Source organism: Salmo salar, chromosome ssa13, assembly GCF_905237065.1.
Source record: "Salmo salar chromosome ssa13, Ssal_v3.1, whole genome shotgun sequence".
Taxonomy (NCBI): Eukaryota; Metazoa; Chordata; class Actinopteri; order Salmoniformes; family Salmonidae; genus Salmo; species Salmo salar.
In genome coordinates this window covers 106,344,189-106,367,035 of record NC_059454.1, presented here as the reverse complement: position 1 = coordinate 106,367,035, position 22,847 = coordinate 106,344,189, and the positions used below count along the sequence as shown (strand labels likewise).

The following is a 22,847-nucleotide window of genomic DNA, read 5'->3' as shown; positions in this document are numbered from 1 at the left end:
CACTGATGAATGATCTGGAGACTGATTCCCTGACATGTCAATGTTTTTAATTTGCTGTTTTTGATTTTGTTATATTCTTTGTGAATTCTATGGTTTTTACTAGATTACTTGTAGTTTTTCATGTTGTTTGTAATTTTTGTAATGACTTGGCGCTGCCTATCTTGGCCAGGACGCTCTTGAAAAATAGATTTTAAATCTCAGTGAGCCCTTCCTGGTTAAATAAAGGTTAAATAAAATGAGCCAAATGTTTCACCGGATGCAGGGGCGCAATTTTCACTGGGGACGGGGGGGGGGGGGACGAGGACATGTCCCACCCACATTCTGAAATTGCATTTTTGTCCCCACCCCCAGTTTTATCATTGGCTATTTTTTATTTAACCTTTATTTAACTAGGCAAGTCAGTTAAGAACAAATTCTTATTTACAATGGTGGAAAAGGAAAATGGAAAAAAGCCTCCTTCCAAAAGTAAAAAGGCCTCCTGCGGGATTAAAAATACAAATAAATAAAATATAAATATAGGACAAAACACACCATAGTACCCTCAAAGCCTCGCTACTGTATATAGCCTGTCTTTTTACTGTTGTTTTATTTCTTACCTATTGTTCACCTAACACCTTTTTTGCACTATTGGTTAGAGCCTGTAAGTAAGCATTTCACTGTAAGGTCTGTTGTATTCGGCACACGTGACAAATCAACATTGATTTGATGCTGCAATTTTACTGCATTCTAACTACAGTTATACTGCACTTTTTTTTTGTAAGAGTTTCAAGACACAACAGCATCAATGGCACTGAAAGCTGAATGGTGGAAGGAGTAGGAAGATGGCGGAAACTGATGTTTTGTTTGAAACTGCTCGTGAGTCAGGTGAAGATAATAGCACACAGAGTGAGAATTTATTTTACCTTTATTTAACTCGGCAAGTCATTTAAGAACAAATTCTTATTTACAATGACGGCCTACACCGGCCAAACTCAGACGACGCTGGGCCAATTGTGCACCGCCCTATGGGACTCCCAATCACGGCCAGCTGTGATACAGTCTGGATTTGAACCAGGATGTCTGTAGTGACGCCTCTAGCACTGAGATGCAGTGTCTTAGGCCACTGCGCCACTTGGGAGCCCAGAGAAGGAGTGGGTTACCGTGGTGAAGAAGAAGGGAAACAAGAGAAGTCAAGTTGTGGTGGGAACTAGGAAACACCTAGACTTGTTTTTTTGTCAGAATGAGGGTTTTGGACCAATGCTACCTGGGAAATTTGTTGGGCAGGAGTTCTTATTTAGATTTTGTGTGTGTGTCTGCGGAGCAGAAGAAGTGTGTTTTAAGCCTCAAAAAGATGTCAAAGCGGAATGTTTCCTGTATGGATTTTGAAAGCAGGGCAAGGGGGTTATTTCTGGGGTGGCACAAGAAGTAAAGGCAGATGATATAGCTGAAGACATAGATGGCTCACGTCGACTGACCTGTATGGTGGATGGAGAAAAGAACATTCACATCATCCATACTGCTGTTCTTTGATGAAGAGTCTCTCCCTTCTCATATAAAGTTAGGATTCATGAGTTACCCTGTAAGAGCTTATGTGCACAAACCCCTGCAGTGTCATAAATGCAAAAGATTTGTACATGTGTCCAGTGTGTGCAGGCGGGAAGAGTATCATATGCCAGATGAAGTGAAAATGCTGCAATTGTGGAAGTGAACATGTGCCTGAATTTCTGGAGTGCCATGTTAGGGTGAAGGAGGCCAAGGGTGGCCAGTGTGTCTCCTATCTGGAGACGATGAGAAGAGTGTCAGAGTAGTAGAGCAGTGAAGGTTTCTCAGAGATCGAGGGGTGATGAAATGTTACATGTTAAAAATGTGGACTTTGTATTATTTATTGCAATGGTCATAAACTGTACAGCACAAGCGGAGAAGAGGTCTGAGAAACTTGGAATCATGTGAATGCAGCTGAAAGTTTTTGGGGGTTTCGTAATTTCACAGCTGTGGCCTTGCAAGGAATTCTGGCAGTAAATGTTTCACCCTCACAGTCCACTGAGCCTGTGTAGGGATGTCATTTAGAATGGACTGTGATTAAGGCAATGGAATGGGTTTTGTTTGTTGACGTGTCTATTTTGTATATTGTATTATGTTGTTTTTCCCCCCTTTCCCGCAATTGACTTTTTTCTTCTTCTCCTGTTCAATACCCCGTCCAGTTGGTGGCAGTAATGTAACCATTAACATTGGACGCAAACCGCCATTAAACCCCATCGAAGAAGACAGGCTGTAGTCTGTCTTGGGTTAGTTATAAAAAAATCTTTGGTACTGTCTTTTCTGCTACCATTGGTGCACCCGATTTGACTACAATCATCCCATAAAAAAAAAAAAAGAAAATAAATAATCTTACCAATCACAACATTCATATGGTGATATGTGGCGCGGGTTTCAAAAAAAAGGCAAACAATCAAAGTTTACTCGGTTCTGCTGTGACTGGGTCAGAGATGGCAGGAGGTAGTGATGGAGAAGAAAGTGAGGACTAATAAAGAGGGGGAATACGAAAGGAGAAAAAAAAGGAGAAAGCAGGAGGCAAAAGGGAGCAGGGGTTTGAAGAGGACTGAGAGGTCTATGGAGGAAGAGAAGAAGAAAATAAAGCTTGAGGAGAGAAACATAGTTTCCATCGCCAGTTCAGAGGAGGAAGACCAGTGGTGTAAAGTACTTAAGTAAAAATACTTTAAAGTACTAGTTTGGTCGTTTTTGGGGGTATCTGCACTTGAGTTGACTATTTCTATTTTTGTCAACTTTTACTTCGCTTACATTCCTAAAGAAAATTATGTTCTTTTTACTCCTTACATTTCCCCTGAAACCAAAAATGTACACGTCACATTTTGAATGCGTAGCAGGACAGGAAAATTGATGTCTGAGTGTTGAAGTGTACCCCTGGCTATAAATAAAAAAAAACAAGAAAATGGCGCCATCTGGTTTGCATAATATATGAAAATTTGATTGTTAAATATACACTGCTCAAAAAAATAAAGGGAACACTTAAACAACACAATGTAACTCCAAGTCAATCACACTTCTGTGAAATCAAACTGTCCACTTAGGAAGCAACACTGATTGACAATAAATTTCACATGCTGTTGTGCAAATGTAATAGACAACAGGTGGAAATTATAGGCAATTAGCAAGACACCCCCAATAAAGGAGTGGTTCAGCGGGTGGGGACCACAGACCACTTCTCAGTTCCTATGCTTCCTGGCTGATGTTTTGGTCACTTTTGAATGCTGGCGGTGCTTTCACTCTAGTGGTAGCATGAGACGGAGTCTACAACCCACACAAGTGGCTCAGGTAGTGCAGCTCATCCAGGATGGCACATCAATGCGAGCTGTGGCAAGAAGGTTTGCTGTGTCTGTCAGCGTAGTGTCCAGAGCATGGAGGCGCTACCAGGAGACAGGCCAGTGCATCAGGAGACGTGGAGGAGGCCGTTGGAGGGCAACAACCCAGCAGCAGGACCGCTACCTCCGCCTTTGTGCAAGGAGGAGCAGAAGGAGCACTGCCAGAGCCCTGCAAAATGACCTCCAGCAGGCCACAAATGTGCATGTGTCTGCTCAAACGGTCAGAAACAGACTCCATGAGGGTGGTATGAGGGCCCGACGTCCACAGGTGGGGGTTGTGCTTACAGCCCAACACCGTGCAGGACGTTTGGCATTTGCCAGAGAACACCAAGATTGGCAAATTCGCCACTGGCGCCCTGTGCTCTTCACAGATGAAAGCAGGTTCACACTGAGCATGTGACAGACGTGACAGAGTCTGGAGACACCGTGGAGAACGTTCTGCTGCCTGCAACATCCTCCAGCATGACCGGTTTGGCGGTGGGTCAGTCATGGTGTGGGGTGGCATTTCTTTGGGGGGCCGCACAGCCCTCCATGTGCTCGCCAGAGGTAGCCTGACTGCCATTAGGTACCAAGACGAGATCCTCAGACCCCTTGTGAGACCATATGCTGGTGCGGTTGGCCCTGGGTTCCTCCTAATGCAAGACAATGCTAGACCTCTTGTGGCTGAAGTGTGTCAGCAGTTCCTGCAAGAGGAAGGCATTGATGCTATGGACTGGCCCGCCCGTTCCCCAGACCTGAATCCAATTGAGCACATCTGGGACATCATGTCTCGCTCCATCCACCAACGCCACGTTTTACCACAGACTGTCCAGGTCTTGGAGGAGATCCCTCAGGAGACCATCCGCCACCTCATCAGGAGCATGCCCAGGCGTTGTAGGGAGGTCATACAGGCACATGGAGGCCACACACACTACTGAGCCTCATTTTGACTTGTTTTAAGGACATTACATCAAAGTTGGATCAGCCTGTAGTGTGGTTTTCCACTTTAATTTTGAGTGTGACTCCAAATCCAGACCTCCATGGGTTGATAAATTGGATTTCCATTGATTATTTTTGTGTGATTTTGTTGTCAGCACATTCAACTATGTAAAGAAAAAAGTATTTAATAAGATTATTTCTTTCATTCAGATCTAGGATGTGTTGTTTAAGTGTTCCCTTTATTTTTTTGAGCAGTATATTTTAGCAATTACATTTACTTTTGATTACTAAGTATATTTTAAACCAAATACTTTTTAGAAGTTGTTAATTCTAAAGTGTTAAGATATGGGAGCTTGACTAAGATACAGTAGAATACAGTATATACATACAGTAGAAGTTGGAAGTTTACATACACCTTAGCCAAATACATTTAAACTGAATTTTTCACAATTCCTGACATTTAATCCTTATAAAAATGCCCTGTCTTAGATCGGTTAGGATCACCACTTTATTTTAAGAATATGAAATGTCAGAATAATAGTAGAGAGAATGATTTATTTCAGATTTTATTTCTTTCATCACATTCCCAGTGGGTCAGAAGTTTACATACACTCAATTAGTATTTGGTAGCATTGCCTTTAAATTGTTTAACTTGGTCAAATGTTTTGGGTAGCCTTCCACAAGCTTCCCACAATAAGTTGGGTGAATTTTGGCCCATTCCTCCTGACAGAGCTGGTGTAACTGAGTCAGGTTTGTAGGCCTCCTTGCTCACGCACACGCTTTTTCAGTTCTGCCCACAAATCTTCTATAGGATTGAGGTCAGGGCTTTGTGATGGGCATTCCAATACCTTGACTTTATTGTCCTTAAGCCATTTTGCCACAACTTTGGAAGTTTGCTTGGGGTCATTGTCCATTTGGAAGACCCATTTGCGACCAAGCTTTACCTTCCTGACATCTTGAGATTTTGCTTCAATATATCCACATAATTGACCTCCTCATGATGCTATCAATTTTGTGAAGTGTACCAGTCCCTCCTGCAGCAAAGCACCCCCACAACATGATGCTCCCCCATGCTTCACGGTTGGGATGGTTTTCTTCTGCCTTTTTCCTCCAAACATAATGATAGTCATCAGACCAGAGGACATTTCTCCAAAAAGTACGATATTTGTCCCCATGTGCAGTTACAAACTGTAGTCTGGCTTTTTTATGGCGGTTTTGGAGCAGTGGCTTCTTCCTTGCTGAGCGGCCTTTCAGGTTATGTCGATATAAGACTCGTTTTACGTGGACATAGATACTTTTGTACCTGTTTCCTCCAACATCTTCACAAGGTCCTGTGCTGTTGTTCTGGGATTGATTTTGCACTTTTCGCACCAAAGAACGTTCATCTCTAGGAGACAGAACGCGTCTCCTTCCTGAGCGGTATGATGGCTGCATGGTCCCATGGTGTTTATACTTGCGTACTATTGTTTGTACAGATGAACCTGGTACCTTCAGGCGTTTGGAAATTGCTCCCAAGGATGAACCAAACTTGTGGAGGTCTACAATTTTCTTTCTGAGGTCTTGGCAGATTCCTTTTGATTTTCCCACGATGTCAAGCAAAGAGGCAGTGAGTTTGAAGGTAGGCCTTGAAATACATCCACAGGTACACCTCCAATTGACTCAGATGATGTCAATTAGCCTATCAGAAGCTTCTAAAGCCATGACATCATTTTCTGGAATTTTCCAAGCTGTTTAAAGGCACAGTTAACTTAGTGTATGTAAACTTCTGACCCACTGGAATTGTGACACAGTGAATTTTTAAGTGAAATAATCTGTCTAAGCAATTGTTGGAAAATGTACTTGTGTCATGCATAAAGCAGATGTCCTAACCGACTTGCCAAAACTATAGTTTGTTAACAAGAAATTTGTGGAGTGGTTGAAAAACGAGTTTTAATGACTCCAACATAAGTGTATGTAAACTTCCGACTTCAACTGTTGAGTAATGCAAAATATGTAAACATTAGAGGATAGTATTCTGGCTCAGGTGGATATGAGAGGGGATGTGCATAGTGTGAATAACTGCATGAGAGTGTAACACCCTGGCCATAGAGAGGGGTTTTTTGTTCTTTATTTTGGTTAGGCCAGGGTGTTACATTGGGTGGGCATTCTATGTTAATTTTTCTATGGTTTTGTATTTCTTTGTTTTGGGCCGTGTGTGGCTCCCAATCAGGCACAGCTGTCATTCGTTGTTGCTGATTGGGAGTCACACATAAGGAGCCTGTTTTTCCTTTGGGTTTTGTGGGGGATTGTTTCTGTTTCGTGTTTGCACCTGACAGTACTGTTTGGCTGTCGGTTTTCTTGTTTTTGTATAGTGTTCTTACGTTTAATAAATTCCTGAAGATGAACACTAAATTTTCTGCACCTTGGTCTACTCTTCCGACGGCCGTTACAGAGAGCAAGGTTAGTTTTAAGGGAGGTGGAGAGCAGTCCCATATTGGACGGAGGAGTGTGGGGTATCGGTGAGCAGTAGGAACAGGGCAATCGGAGTATCAAATCAAATTTATTTTTATATAGCCCTTCGTACATCAGCTGATATCTCAAAGTGCTGTACAGAAACCCAGCCTAAAACCCCAAACAGCAAGCAAAGCATGTGAAAGAAGCACGGTGGCTAGGAAAAACTCCCTAGGAAAAACTCCCTAGAAAGGCCAAAAACCTAGGAAGAAACCTAGAGAGGAACCAGGCTATGAGGGGTGGCCAGTCCTCTTCTGGCTGTGTAGGGTGGATATTATAACAGAACATGGTCAAGATGTTAAAATGTTCATAAATGACCAGCATGGTCAAATAATAATAATCATAGTAGTTGTCGAGGGTGCAACAAGCACGTCCGGTGAACAGGTCAGGGTTCCATAGCCGCAGGCAGAACAGTTGAAACTGGAGCAGCAGCACGGCCAGGTGGACTGGGGACAGCAAGGAGTCATCATACCAAGTAGTCCTGAGGCATGGTCCTAGGGCTCAGGTCCTCCGAGAGAAAGACAGAAAGAGAGAAGAGAGAATTAAAGAGAGCATATTTAAATTCACACAGGACACCGGATAAGACAAGAGAAATACTCCAGATGTAACAGACTGACCCTAGCCCCCCGACACATAAACTACTGCAGCATAAATACTGGAGGCTGAGACAGGAGGGATCAGAAGACACTGTGGCCCCATCCGATGATACCCCGGACAGGGCCAAACAGGCAGGATATAACCCCACCCACTTTGCCAAAGCACAGCCCCCACACCACTAGAGGGATGTCTCCAACCACCAACTTACCGTCCTAAGACAAGGCCGAGTATAGCCCACAGCGATCTCCGCCATGGCACAACCCAAGGGCGGGCGCCAACCCAGACAGGAAGACCACGTCAGTGACTCAAACCACTCAAGTGACGCACCCCTCCCATGGACGGCATGGAAGAACACCAGTAAGCCAGTGACTCAGCCCCTGTAAAAGGGTTAGAGGCAGAGAATCCCAGTGGAAAGAGGGGAACCGGCAAGGCAGAGACAGCAAGGGCGGTTCGTTGCTCCAGCCTTTCCGTTCACCTTCACACTCCTGGGCCAGACTATACTTAATCATAGGACCTACTGAAGAGATAAGTCTTCAGTAAAGACTTAAAGGTTGAGACTGAGTCTGCATCTCTCACATTGGTAGGCAGACCATTCCATAAAAATGGAGCTCTATAGGAGAAAGCCCTACCTCCAGCCGTTTGCTTAGAAATTCTAGGGACAATTAGGAGGCCTGCGTCTTGTGACCGTAGCGTACGTGTAGGTATGTACGGCAGGACCAAATCGGAAAGATAGGTAGGAGCAAGCCCATGTAATGCTTTGTAGGTTAGCAGTAAAACCTTGAAATCAGCCCTTTCCTTAACAGGAAGCCAGTGTAGGAAGGCTAGCACTGGAGTAATATGATCAAATTTTTGGGTTCTAGTCAGGATTCTAGCAGCCGTATTTAGCACTAACTGAAGTTTATTTAGTGCTTTATCCGGGTAGCCGGAAAGTAGAGCATTGCAGTAGTCCAGCCTAGAAGTAACAAAAGCATGGATTAATTTTTCTGCATCATTTTTGGACAGAAAGTTTCTGATTTTTGCAATGTTACGTAGATGGAAAAAAGCTGTCCTTGAAACAGTCTTGATATGTTCTTCAAAAGAGAGATCAGGGTCCAGAGTAACGCCGAGGTCCTTCACAGTTTTATTTGAGACGACTGTACAACCATCCAGATGAATTGTCAGATTCAACAGAAGATCTCTTTGTTTCTTGGGACCTAGAACAAGCATCTCTGTTTTGTCCGAGTTTAAAAGTAGAAAGTTTGCAGCCATCCACTTCTTTATGTCTGAAACACAGGCTTCTAGCGAGGGCAATTTTGGGGCTTCACCATGTTTCATTGAAATGTACAGCTGTGTGTCGTCCGCATAGCAGTGAAATTTAACATTATGTTTTCGAATGACATCCCCAAGAGGTAAAATATATAGTGAAAACAATAGTGGTCCTAAAACGGAACCTTGAGGAACACCGAAATTTACAATTGATTTGTCAGAGGACAAACCATTCACAGAGACAAACTGATATCTTTCCGACAGATAGGATCTAAACCAGGCCAGAACTTGTCCATGTAGACCAATTTGGGTTTCCAATCTCTCCAAAAGAATGTGGTGATCGATGGTATCAAAAGCGGCACTAAGATCTAGGAGCACGAGGACAGATGCAGAGCATCGGTCTGACGTCATTAAAAGGTCATTTACCACCTTCACAAGTGCAGTCTCAGTGCTATGATGGGGTCTAAAACCAGACTGAAGCGTTTCGTATACATTGTTTGTCTTCAGGAAGGCAGTGAGTTGCTGTGCAACAGCTTTTTCTAAAATTTTTGAGAGGAATGGAAGATTCGATATAGGCCGATAGTTTTTTATAATTTCTGGATCAAGATTCGGATTTTTCAAGAGAGGCTTTACTACTGCCACTTTTAGTGAGCTTGGTACACATCCAGTGGATAGAGAGCCGTTTATTATGTTCAACATAGGAGGGCCAAGCACAGGAAGCAGCTCTTTCAGTAGTTTAGTTGGAATAGGGTCCAGTATGCAGCTTGAGGGTTTGGAGGCCATGATTATTTTCATCATTGTGTCAAGAGATATAGTACTAAAACACTTTAGTATCTCCCTTGATCCTAGGTCCTGGCAGAGTTGTGTAGACTCAGGACAATGGAGCTTTGGAGGAATACCCAGATTTAAAGAGGAGTCTGTAATTTGCTTTCTAATGATCATGATCTTTTCCTCAAAGAAGTTCATAAATGTATTACTGCTGAAGTGAAAGCCATCCTCCATTTGCGAAGGCTGCTTTTTAGTTAGCTTTGCGACAGTATCAAAAAGAAATTTCGGATTGTTCTTATTTTCCTCAATTAAGTTGGAAAAGTAGGATGATCGAGCAGCAGTGAGGGCTCTTCGATACTGCACGGTACTGTCTTTCCAAGCTAGTCGGAAGACTTCCAGTTTGGTGTGGCGCCATTTCCGTTCCAATTGTGTGGAAGCTTGCTTCAGAGCTTGTGTATTTTCTGTATACCAGGGAGCTAGTTTCTTATGACAGATGTTTTTAGTTTTTAGGGGTGCAACTGCATCTAGGGTATTGCGCAAGGTTAAATTGAGTTCCTCGGTTAGGTGGTTAACTGATTTTTGTCCTCTGACGTCCTTGGGTAGGCAGAGGCAGTCTGAAAGGGCATCAAGGAATCTTTGGGTTGTCTGAGAATTTATAGCACGACTTTTAATGCTCCTTGGTTGGGGTCTGAGCAGATTATTTGTTGCGATTGCAAACGTAATAAAATGGTGGTCCGATAGTCCAGGATTATGAGGAAAAACATTAAGATCCACAACATTTATTCCATGGGACAAAACTAGGTCCAGAGTATGACTGTGGCAGTGAGTAGGTCCAGAGACATGTTGGACAAAACCCACTGAGTCGATGATGGCTCCGAAAGCCTTTTGGAGTGGGTCTGTGGACTTTTCCATGTGAATGTTAAAGTCACCAAAAATTAGAATATTATCTGCTATGACTACAAGATCCGATAGGAATTCAGGGAACTCAGTGAGGAACACTGCATATGGCCCAGGAGGCCTGTAAACAGTAGCTATAAAAAGTGAGTGAGTAGGCTGCATAGATTTCATGACTAGAAGCTCAAAAGACGAAAACGTCATTGTTTTTTTTTTGTAAATTGAAATTTGCTATCGTAAATGTTAGCAACACCTCCGCCTTTGCCGGATGCACGGGGGTATGGTCACTAGTGTAACCAGGGGTGAGGCCTCATTTAACACAGTAAATTCATCAGGCTTAAGCCATGTTTCAGTCAGGCCAATCACATCAAGATTATTATCAGTGATTAGTTCATTGACTATAACTACCTTGGAAGTGAGGGATCTAACATTAAGTAACCCAATTTTGAGATGTGAGGTATCACAATCTCTTTCAATAATGTCAGGAATGGAGGAGGTCTTTATACTAGTGAGATTGCTAAAGCGAACACCGCCATTTTTAATTTTGCCCAACCTAGATCGAGGCACAGACACGGTCTCAATGGGGAAAGCTGAGCTGACTACGCTGACTGTGCTAGTGGCAGACTCCACTAAGCTGGCAGGCTGGCTAACAGCCTATGTACAGTATATGTCCGTAACAGATGATAGCCAAAACATTTGTCCAAGTTCCTTCGTCCTCTGTTCTGTCTCCCTCTCCGGTGGCTTCTACCTCAGGTTCAGATCTTCAGAGCTGCCCCCCTCATCGGACCGTGAGGGTATCTAAGACGCCAGCCCCTTTCATCAGCCATAATGGATTCTACGGGCTGGCTTGCGTCCATCGGGCCCCATCTCTCATCGGTTTCTCGCAGGAATCTTCTAAACCACTCGAGGTGAAAGAACGGCCGGACCTCCTCAGCCATTTCACCAACTGTCGTCATCGGCAGCTCTATGGTGAGAAATATCTCGGTTCCTGGGGCAAAAACCCTTTGCTGTCCTGGAGCACGAGTACAGGGTATTACAAGACTGCTTCCTACCGTTCTATGACAGATGACGGGGGTTGATGCTGTCGTAGTCCGTGTGGGGTCAAACGACATAACAGCTCAGAACTGTTGAAAATTGATTTTAAAGAACTGATTCTAGCTCTGAAAGATTCCACAAATAAGGCCGATTAGATCAGCTTTAATATTGAAGATTGATTAAGGCCTCCGTCAATGTAATTCTCTGCATCATTTCCAGTCCCCCAAATATTTTTGGGTAAATACATATATTTTCCCTAACCCTACCATCCCTCCCCTAATTGGAGTAAACTAATGGACAACAACATTTAGTCTTCTGCCTCCAGTTTATACAGTGGCAGGAAAAAGTATGTGAACCCTTTGGAATTACCTGGATTTCTGCATAAATTTGACATCAAATTTGATCTGATCTTCATCTAAGTCACAACAATAGACAAACACAGTGGGCTTAAACTAATAACACATACATTATTGTATTTTTCTTGTCTATATTGAATACATAATTTAAATATTCACAGTGTAAGTTGGAAAATGTATGTGAACCCCTAGGCTAATGACTTCTCCAAAAGCTAATTGGAGTTAGGAGTCAACTAACCTGGAATCTAATCAATGAGACGAGATTGGAGATTTTGGTTAGAGCTGCCCTGCCCCATAAAAAAACTCTCACAAAATTTGACTTTGCTATTCACAAGAAGCATTGCCTGATGTGAACCACGCCTCGAACAAAAGAGATCTCAGAAGACCTAAGATTAAGAATTGTTGCCTTGAATAAAGCTGGAAAGGGTTACAAAAGTATCTCTAAATGTCAGTCCACACTGTTGCTACTCTCCCTAGGAGTGGCAGCAAAGATGACTGCAAGAGCACAGCGCAGAATGCTCAATGAGGTTAAGAAGAATCCTAGAGTGTCAGCTAAAGACTTACAGAAATCTATGGAACATGCTAACATCTCTGTTGACGAGTCTACAATACGTAAAACATTAAACAAGAATGGTGTTCATGGGAGGACACCACGGAAGAAGTAACTGCTGTCCAAAAAAAAACATTGCTGCACGTCTGAAGTTTGCAAAAGAGCACCTGGATGTTCCACAGCGCTACTGGCAAAATATTCTGTGGACAAATGAAACTAAAGTTGCGGTGTTTGGAAGGAACACATAACACTATGTGTGGAGAAAAAAAAGGCACAGCACAACAACATCAAAACCTCATCCCAACTGTAAACTATGGTGGAGGAAGCATCATGGATTGGGGCTGCTTTGGTGCCTCAGGGCCTGTACATCTTGCTATCATTGACGGAAAAATGAATTCCCAAGTTCATCAAGACATTTTGTAGGAGAATGTAAGGTTATCTATCCGCCAATTGAATCTCAGAAGTTTTGTGATGCAACAGGACAACGACCCAAAAGACAGAAGTAAATCAACAACAGAAGAAAATACGCCTTCTGGAGTGGCCCAGTCAGTCCTGACCTCAACCCGATTGAGATGCTGTGGCATGACCTCTAGAGAGCGGTTCACACCAGACATCCCAATAATATTGCTGAACTGAAACAGTTTAGTAAAGAGGAATGGTGAAGATCAGATACAATTTTATGACCAATGCATGCAGAAATCCAGGTAATTCTAAAGGGTTCACATACCTTTTCTACCCACTGTACATACTATATACATTTTACAGACACAGTATATTTTACATTAGTTATCTTTCGTTTGTTTTTAGTCCCATTCTTCAGCTCCATTCAACCTCTCCCATCTACCTTTGAAGACCATCCAGTTTTGATTTGCCATATAATTTTTCAACTGTGCTGTGATGTTTCACAAAAGTTCTGAACCTTTCTATTCTTATAGATTCTACATATTGTAAATTTAAAAAAATATATTTTTGCTTGGAGTATTATTATATTAATGATCGATTGACCTTTTAAAATCACCCAGCAGTATTATTTGCAGTGGGGGACATAACTTGGCAGGGGGTCTGGGGACCCTCTGCCATTGACGTGGGTGTAGGTGGCATGGAAGTCAGGCGCAGGAGAAACCAACTTGATGTAATTGGAGTGGTTTAATGAGATAAAAACAAACTCCAAAAAACAAGCGTACAAAAATAACATGGGTAACATAACCCGTCGCACACCTGTACATAATCCACGAAACACAATAACACCAAACAATCTCGGACAAGGACATGAGGGAAAACAGAGGGTTAAATACACAACGTCTAATGAATGGGATTGGAACCAGGTGTGTAGGAAAACAAGACAAAACCAATGGAACATGAAAAATGGATCAGTGATGGCTAGAAGACCGGTGACGTCGACCGCCGAGCACCACCCGAACGAGGAGGGGCATCGACCTCGGCAGAAGTCGTGACACCCTCCCATTTTTGGGGGCATCTAAAGAAAATGTTCAATAAGTATGGATTACCCATTTATTTGTCTCTGCCTGCAATTCGTCCTCCTTAAAGGTAGGCTATATCCTATAGGACTATGCTAAATGTAGCAAGTGTCGCTGTCATCATTCTTGCTGCTTCCAGTTCAATAGCCATACCTGTGAAATCAGGTGTGTGTGTGGTCTCAATCAAATAGAGTAGACTATGGCCTATGTATGCATAGGCGAAGAAGCACGGGGCAGTTGTCTTTCCAAGGAAATGAACTTCCTAAATAGGCCTATGATTAGGCTATAGATTACTACATTGCCCATAAATAGGCCTCCGTATTGATCACCCATATATCTTCCCACTCCTAAAACGAAAGGCTATAAAAATAGCTCAAGAGAAAGTGCAAGTCTCTCCAACTTTGCTCTCTTCAATCTACATCTAGCATATTGGCTGATATAGACCAGTAATACAATGTAAGGGCCATGTGAGAATCTCTACAAATTGAACCTATTATTTTTACGCATTTGATATTGCCCATAGGGGCGCAAAATTGCTGTGACCATGGCTGGCAAGTGAGCTACGTCACATACGCCTAAATTAACATTGCGGGACTGCGGTTGGTTTTGGGACCAGTTCTTGTGGGACTGCGGTTGGGTTTGGGACCAGTTCTTGCAGTAGCGGGTGGGAGTCGGACAGAAAGCCAGCAGGTGCTGGCAGGAGTGGGATGAAGAAATCGGTCCCGCGCAGACCTCTACTGTGCACCATGACAGTGACGCCTGTAACCTTAGAGCTGTTTATTACTGTGTCAGTGTGAAAGTAGGGAATTGGCTTAGGAAACTGACAGATCAATAATGTTACATTGCCATACTGACTAATACAACTGACATTGCACTGAAAAAAACCATCAGAATATCAATCTTCAATCGTTTGGCCGATGGTTTCATCGTTTGATTCAGGTCTAGTTTGATTGAGGCAAAGATAATAGCTATTGTAAGCCAACTTTTGGTCAGCTCTCTCTCTCTAATGGTACATCAACTGGTGAAAGCTTGCCAAGTTCATTTACTTCTGAAACTTAAAAAAAAACAAAGGCTACAAAACATGTCCATACAAACAACTGCTGTTAGATAGTAATAATAGCCGCCTCATATCGCTATCTGACAGATAACTAGAGGCTAGAGCTGACCTGGCTGTGATAGCTACTCACTAACGTACATTCACTAACGTACCATTCACCTCAGTCGAGGGGGATGAAACATTGGCTAACGTTACACGTCAGTTACAATATTAGTTCAGCACTGCGAATAAACACTCGTTTTTTTTCTTCTGTTAAGTGAAACAGCAGTTACCTTGCCAGCTACATCAGTCAACTAAAGAGTAGCCAGTTTCTGTTCTGCTTTCTTTTACAATTCGGTGAAAGAGTGCAACACATCCACACTATGCTCAACTCTCCCGTGCTGGTCCAGTTAGCCTTCCAGAAGCTTTGCCTTCACACAGCCTGTCAGCCCACTCTGTGGCGTCCGTATCGTCCTAAAACCAGTCGGATAAACACTCCAAACAGCCTATCCGACCGCTCGGAGACGTCCACATGGTCCTGAAGCACACCGTTGCCATGTTTTGTATCACATTACAATGATAAAACTGTGGGGGACAAAAATACAATTTCAGAATGTGGGGGGGGGGCATGTTCCCCCCCATCCCCAGTAAAATGTGCTCCCCTGGTCATAATGTACAGCTACTGTATACAGTGTTCATGTGCCTATGAACCTGACTTATACTGTTAGCACTGAGGCGGTGTGCCCTAGTAGGAAGTCCACTGTGTGCAGCAGCTCACCCTGCACTATCAGCTCCAATATAAATATCACTGTCATGTCTACTTCTGATAAGCCGCTCAGTAAAACAATGAAAACAATAAAGAATGACAAAAAAGTGCTAAAAATAGCCCACATTAACATATGTATTCTAAGAAACAAGGTTCATGAAATCGATAACTTAGTCAGTATGTAAATGTTCTGTTATTACTATCTCTGAAACTCACTTAGACATGATACAGTGTTGCAATGCATGGTTACAACATCTTCAGAAGAGACAGGAATGCCTTTGGTGGAGGTGTTGCCGTTTATTTTTAGAGTCATATTCCTTTAAAGCTTAGAGAGGATCTAATGTCAAATGCTGTTAAATTAATATGGCTAAAGGCTCACCTGGCTCACTCACCTGAAGCCCATTCTGGTGGGAAGCTGCTATAGACCACCAAGTGCTAACAGTCAGTACATGGATAATAAGGGTGAAATGCTTGATAATGTAGTTGATATTAACAGAGAGGTATATTTTCTGGATGACCTATATATTACCTGGTTTTAATCAAGCTGCACACTGAAAAAAAGCTTCAAACTGTAACCAGTGTCTGCAACCTGGTTCAGGCTTATAGTGGCCTGAGGGCACACACTTAATGTGTTGTGAAATCTGTTGTGAAATGTATTGTAATGTTTTTCAAATTGTATATACAGTAACTGCCTTAATTGTGCTGGACCCCAGGAAGAGTAGCTGCTTCCTTGGCAGGAACTAATGGAGATCCATAATAAATACAAACAGTTCAGCTAATCTGTCAGAGGAGGAATAGAGGGGGAGTGAGAGAATGAGAAAGGAGCAACCTGGAGTGGTGCCAATCCAGAAGCTAGGGTAGGACCAAACGAGGCCAACAAGCTATTGGCCAATAGCCCTAACATCTCATGTATGTAAGATTATGGAACGTTTGATCACAGAGAGACTAACCTACTTCCTGGATAGCAGGGGGTTAGTATCGCCACATCAGAGTGGGTTCAGGAAGGGGAGAGGAACTATATAGACCCAGTGTAGAAGAAGAGGTCAGGAAGGCCCTGGTGAACAAGGAGAAGGATGTGGCTGTCTTTTTTTATGTGGACAAGGTGTACGATATGATGTGGACGGAGGGGTTGCTAATCAACCCCATTACAATACAATACATACAATACACAATACATGTTTTGGGGGTAGGAGGAAGAATGTACAACTGGATGACTTCCTGTTTGGAAGGTCTTTCCAGGTGAGGGTGGGGAAGTCTATCAGGCAGTTACTTGCTGGATAACGGTACACCACAGGGGTGCGTGATTAGTCCTCTTTTGTTCTCAATCATGATAAATGATGTTTACTCTCAGGTACGGACGTAAATTGGAAGATCTCTATTTGCAGACAATGGTGTCTTATGGAAGACAAGAAGAAATGTACCATTAATGTCGTTATGCGTTCATGTCCAGAGGCTGTCCTGTTCCTGTTCCATGTCTGTTGCCTATTAAATGTTCACTCCCTGTACTTGCTTCTCGTCTACCAGCGCCAATCCTTACATAACTAAGGTGTACATCGTTTTTTTACGATCTAAAACCAGTCAGGATATTGACATAAGCATGTGTGTTTTTTGACAGTCATGATCATTTAGAAACTACTTACATTTTGCGTTGGCGGCTAGCTAACATTTGATGTGCATTTCTCTGCTTCAAAATGGATTTGAATCAAATTTTATTGGTCACATACACATGGTTAGCAGATGTTATTGCGAGTGTAGCGAAATGCTTGTGCTTCTAGTTCCGACAGTGCAGCAATATCAACAAGTAATCTAACAATTCCACAACAACTACCTTATACACACAAATCTAAGTAAAGGGATGGAATAAGAATATATACATATAAATATATGGATTAGCAATGACCGAGCGGCATAGGCAAGATGCAATAGATGGTATAAAATACAGTATATACATATGGGATGAGTAATGCAAGATATGTCAACATCATTATTAAAGTGGCATTAACAAAGTGACTAGTGATCCATTTGTTAGAGTTGCCAATGATTTCAAGTCTGTATGTAGGCAGCAGCCTCTCTGTGTTAGTGATGGCTGTTTAGCAGTTGGATGGCCTTGAGATAGAGTTATTTATCAGTCTCTCGTGATGGTTGGGGAACCCTGCATTAGGGTGATGGTTGGGGAACCCTGCATTAGGGTGATGGTTGGGGAACCCTGCATTAGGGTGATGGTTGGGGAACCCTGCATTAGGGTGATGGTTGAGGAACCCTGCATTAGGGTGATGGTTAGAGAACCCTGCATTAGGGTGATGGTTGAGGAACCCTGCATTAGGGTGATGGTTGAGGAACCCTGCATTAGGGTGATGGTTGGGGAACCCTGCATTAGGGTGATGGTTGGGGAACCCTGCATTAGGGTGATGGTTGAGGAACCCTGCATTAGGGTGATGGTTAGAGAACCCTGCATTAGGGTGATGGTTGAGGAACCCTGCATTAGGGTGATGGTTAGAGAACCCTGCATTAGGGTGATGGTTGAGGAACCCTGCATTAGGGTGATGGTTGGGGAACCCTGCATTAGGGTGATGGTTGGGGAACCCTGCATTAGGGTGATGGTTGGGGAACCCTGCATTAGGGTGATGGTTGGGGAACCCTGCATTAGGGTGATGGTTGGGGAACCCTGCATTAGGGTGATGGTTGGGGAACCCTGCATTAGGGTGATGGTTAGAGAACCCTGCATTAGGGTGATGGTTGGGGAACCCTGCATTAGGGTGATGGTTAGAGAACCCTGCATTAGGGTGATGGTTGGGGAACCCTGCATTAGGGTGATGGTTGGGGAACCCTGCATTAGGGTGATGGTTGGGGAACCCTGCATTAGGGTGATGGTTAGAGAACCCTGCATTAGGGTGATGGTTGGGGAACCCTGCATTAGGGTGATGGTTGGGGAACCCTGCATTAGGGTGATGGTTGGGGAACCCTGCATTAGGGTGATGGTTGGGGAACCCTGCATTAGGGTGATGGTTAGAGAACCCTGCATTAGGGTGATGGTTGGGGAACCCTGCATTAGGGTGATGGTTGGGGAACCCTGCATTAGGGTGATGGTTGGGGAACCCTGCATTAGGGTGATGGTTGAGGAACCCTGCATTAGGGTGATGGTTAGAGAACCCTGCATTAGGGTGATGGTTGGGGAACCCTGCATTAGGGTGATGGTTGGGGAACCCTGCATTAGGGTGATGGTTGGGGAACCCTGCATTAGGGTGATGGTTGAGGAACCCTGCATTAGGGTGATGGTTAGAGAACCCTGCATTAGGGTGATGGTTGGGGAACCCTGCATTAGGGTGATGGTTGGGGAACCCTGCATTAGGGTGATGGTTAGAGAACCCTGCATTAGGGTGATGGTTGAGGAACCCTGCATTAGGGTGATGGTTAGAGAATCCTGCATTAGGGTGATGGTTGGGGAACCCTGCATTAGGGTGATGGTTGGGGAACCCTGCATTAGGGTGATGGTTGGGGAACCCTGCATTAGGGTGATGGTTGGGGAACCCTGCATTAGGGTGATGGTTGGGGAACCCTGCATTAGGGTGATGGTTGGGGAACCCTGCATTAGGGTGATGGTTGGGGAACCCTGCATTAGGGTGATGGTTAGGGAACCCTGCATTAGGGTGATGGTTGAGGAACCCTGCATAAGGGTGATGGTTGACATGCACACAGCCAAATGAGGATTTGTTTAGTTGATTTCTTGACTCATTCATTTATGACTTGTCTTTTTTTTTTTACATCAACAGCTGATCTTGAGTCCTAGCAGAACCATATTCTGATGTACACCAGCAAGCGTTTTTCTTTTTCACCACCAGTCAATGAGGCCAGAACACTGCTGGCGGCACTAGATTACAACTTCCACAAGGACAGACCAGCCAGGCAGAACACAGGCGGAACCAAGATGTCAGCCCCCACTCTATTCGAAGTCAATAGGCTAGAGAAGGAAGTTTTGAACAACAGAACTTCAAGTCTGCCCCACGCATCTGTTTTTTAACTCACACATTGACGAAACACATGGTCTTTCTAAGTGAATATTTCCTGAATTGCTTACATTCTCTCTCCTTGCCTCCTTTTCAAAACCTATTGGAGAAGAGGGTCAGAGGGGTGTGACTCTGGACCTTCTTCTACCATAGGATTGAGGAGTAGGCAAGGACGTGGGATGCAATAAATATTTAGTTATTGAATATAAACAGGAACTTCTATGTGTATTTGCAGCGTACAGTATTGTAAACCGTCCAATCTCCTTTCTCTAAACCATTGAGGGAGATGATGCACAACCTTATTTTGTTCTGTTGTACTCTGAATGCAAGATCTGTGACCTTACAAATTGTCCTTGAATGTACATTTTTTTTGTATTTTATAACAACAACGCATACTCTCAAATGTTGTTCGTTTATAGCTGAAAAAGACTGTATTAAAAAAAAGCTAAATGTTTGAGTATCGACTCATTCAAGACTAAGAAGACATCTGGACCTCCAATGCAAGATTTTGAGGAAGCGGTTGGCATCTGATGACGGGATGCCAAGGAGAAGAACCCTAATTTAACGGCCGTCTGAATGAGTAGACCAAGGTGTAGCATGGAATATGTTCATCTTGTAGGTTTAATGAAAGAAGAATGAACACTTAAAAGTTTCAACCAAAAAAATGACAGCAGACAGTTCCGTCAGGTACATTACAACTAAACGGAAATTAACCACCCACAAAACCCAAAAGAAAACAGGCTACCTAGGTATGGCTCCCAATCAGCGACAACGATGTACAGCTGTCCCTGATTGAGAGCCATACCAGGCCAAAACAAAGAAATACAAAAACATAGAAAAAAGGACATAGAATGCCCACCCTAGTCACACCCTGGCCTAACCAACATAGAGAATAAAACCCTCTCTATGGCCACCCTCTCCTACCCACCTATTCCTCCACCAACAATTGAAGAACTTGTGCAATCACAAGTGAGAAGAGGCCTAGGTAAGTAAAAAAAAACTGATGGCAGGAATATCAGGTAGACCTGCATCCAACCTCGGAGTGAGTTATAACAAAGTCTGTAGGAGATGGATCCTATGCAGTCAATGAATAGTTGTCTTTTTATAATTTCACGTTATCAGTACACTAAACCTCCACATTCCTCATTCTTTCCCTCCCCCCAAGCGTTGGGTGAACCTCGAGACCATGCAGGAGCTCCAGAAACCTCCTACAGCTCAGCAACCTGGTGAGAAACCCAGGTAACAACCCATATACATACAAACCGCTTTACACCAAGTACATTACAATGACAGAATTTGAAAGAAACTGTTTCATTTAGTTTTTGCACTACATAATTCTTTGCCCCTCATAGTAACAATTACATTTATCTGTCGAAATACATCTCACGATTGACAGTAAATGCCCTGATGGGCCAAGACCCTGTGGCTGGACCTCTCTAAAGACCCTTCAATGTAAATAGTCTGGGTAACCATTTGATTAGCTGTTCAGGAGTCTTATGGCTTTGGGGGGTAGAAGCTGTTAAGGAGTCTTTTGGACCTAGACTTGGCGCTCCAGTGCCGCTTGCCGTGAGGTAGCAGAGAACAGTCAATGACTTTTTTGGGCTTTCCTCTGACACCGTCTAATATATAAGTCCTGGATAGCAGAAAGCTTTGCCCCAATGAGGTACTTTGTTATGAAGTATATGATTGTGATGTTTATATTGCAGTTTGTCTTCTTTTTAGAAGAATGTTAATTGTCAACTAGAAGGTCATTTTCCACAAAGACAAATTGTGGGACAGTGATTTTGTCTTTTTGCTTTATCCAAACCCCTCCGAGACACACAGACACAGAGAGTTTGGAACAACATGGTCAGATGTCTGGGATTTGAACCAGCAACCCACCTCTCTAACCTCTAGGCTACCTGCGACCCCTTGGTGGTTTGGTTTGATGTATACTTTTGTGATGTAATCTTGCAGTTTGACTCTCTATGTAGTGTTGAGAAGGGCTTCTATGACGGTGTCTTCCTGGCAAAAGACGATGATGTCATCTTTCGTCAAACATTTGTCCATACAAATACCAATCATGTAATTATTCTCTAAAGGAGAAGCTTTTAAAGGAGCTTCTAAAAATGCACCCCTCTCTTCTCCGTTATGCAGAAAGGATATTGTAATGCTTTTTTAAATAATACAATTAATACATTCAAAAAAATAATAATTCATTATGGCATTATAGCTCAAATGGGGAGGCCGCAGTCAGCCTGGTGCCGGCAATACTACCGAAGAGGAAGTAGAAGCAGGTAAATAGTTTTATATCCAGAGCTACTGTCATGACAAAGTACATGTCCAAGGCTGTGTATTATGATGTCATAACTAACGCTGAAGAAGGTTGAGGATTGGAACATAATTCCCTTAATAATGTTGAACTATTAAGTGGTCCTTTATATTTGAGCTCCAGCACATTTCAGTTAATAAGATAAACCTAATTACTCCTCTCCTTGACTGTCACTTTGCCACGGTGGAGAGGCTTGCAACCAAGCCGGCCAGGTCAAAGGGTAGGAGGCAGACAAAGCAGTCCATGGTCCTCCATGTTGGGCGTGGGGCTAACTACCCTACCCTGGAAGAAAAAAAACAGAAACATTGACCAATGGAAACCAAGTGAATTGCCCCAAAGCAGGACATTGTCTTGGACACATGTTACTGCTGAAGGGGGAGGCTGACGGTGAAGGACATTTACCTTTTGGGGCTCAACTGATGATATTATGTTATGTTATGTCTTTATGTTGATTGGTTAGACACACAGTAGAAACGTTATTAATGTGACGTATATGCAGGCAGTCAGGAAGCAGGTGCAGAAGGTCAGTTTAATAATGAAGAATGCAGATTAACAAACCACGAGCAGCGTATAGTAAGTGAACGAACACAAACCAATACTACCTGATGACTGAGGCTACTGAGGGCTAAATAAAGGGAAGGTAATCAAAGTGATGATGAAGTCCAGGTGTGTCCATAATGATTGGGAGCAGGTGTGTAATAATGGTTGCCAGGGACGGTGGTTAGCAGACTGACGACGCCGACCACTGAAGAGGGGGAGTGGGAGTAAGTGTGACAAATAGCTGACTGAAGATGTTTTTCCCAACAGTACTGACAGACATTATCACACTACTGGCAATGGGCTGGAATAAGAGGAAGTTTTCCAACATGTATTGCATGTTGGCAAAGAGATATGTGAAGGCATTTTTGGGGGAGGGGGGCTTTCATAATATATATTTTTTTTTATTAACCTGTATCTGCTTTATCATTCTTCTTTATCTATTTCTACATGTTTGATCGTCTGTCTGCAATCCTGGCTCAGCTTTTTTATAATTTTTACTA

General features: G+C 43.2%; 1 protein-coding gene across 1 annotated transcript; it reads right to left on the bottom strand.

The window, feature by feature from the left end:
* Positions 1-17,617: 17,617 nt before the first annotated feature.
* Positions 17,618-19,180, bottom strand: LOC106568512 (uncharacterized protein DKFZp434B061-like). The gene has a single exon (XM_045692789.1). The coding sequence runs from the start codon at positions 19,178-19,180 to the stop codon at positions 17,618-17,620; it is 1,563 nt and encodes a 520-aa protein (XP_045548745.1).
* Between the last annotated feature and the right edge of the window lie 3,667 nt (positions 19,181-22,847).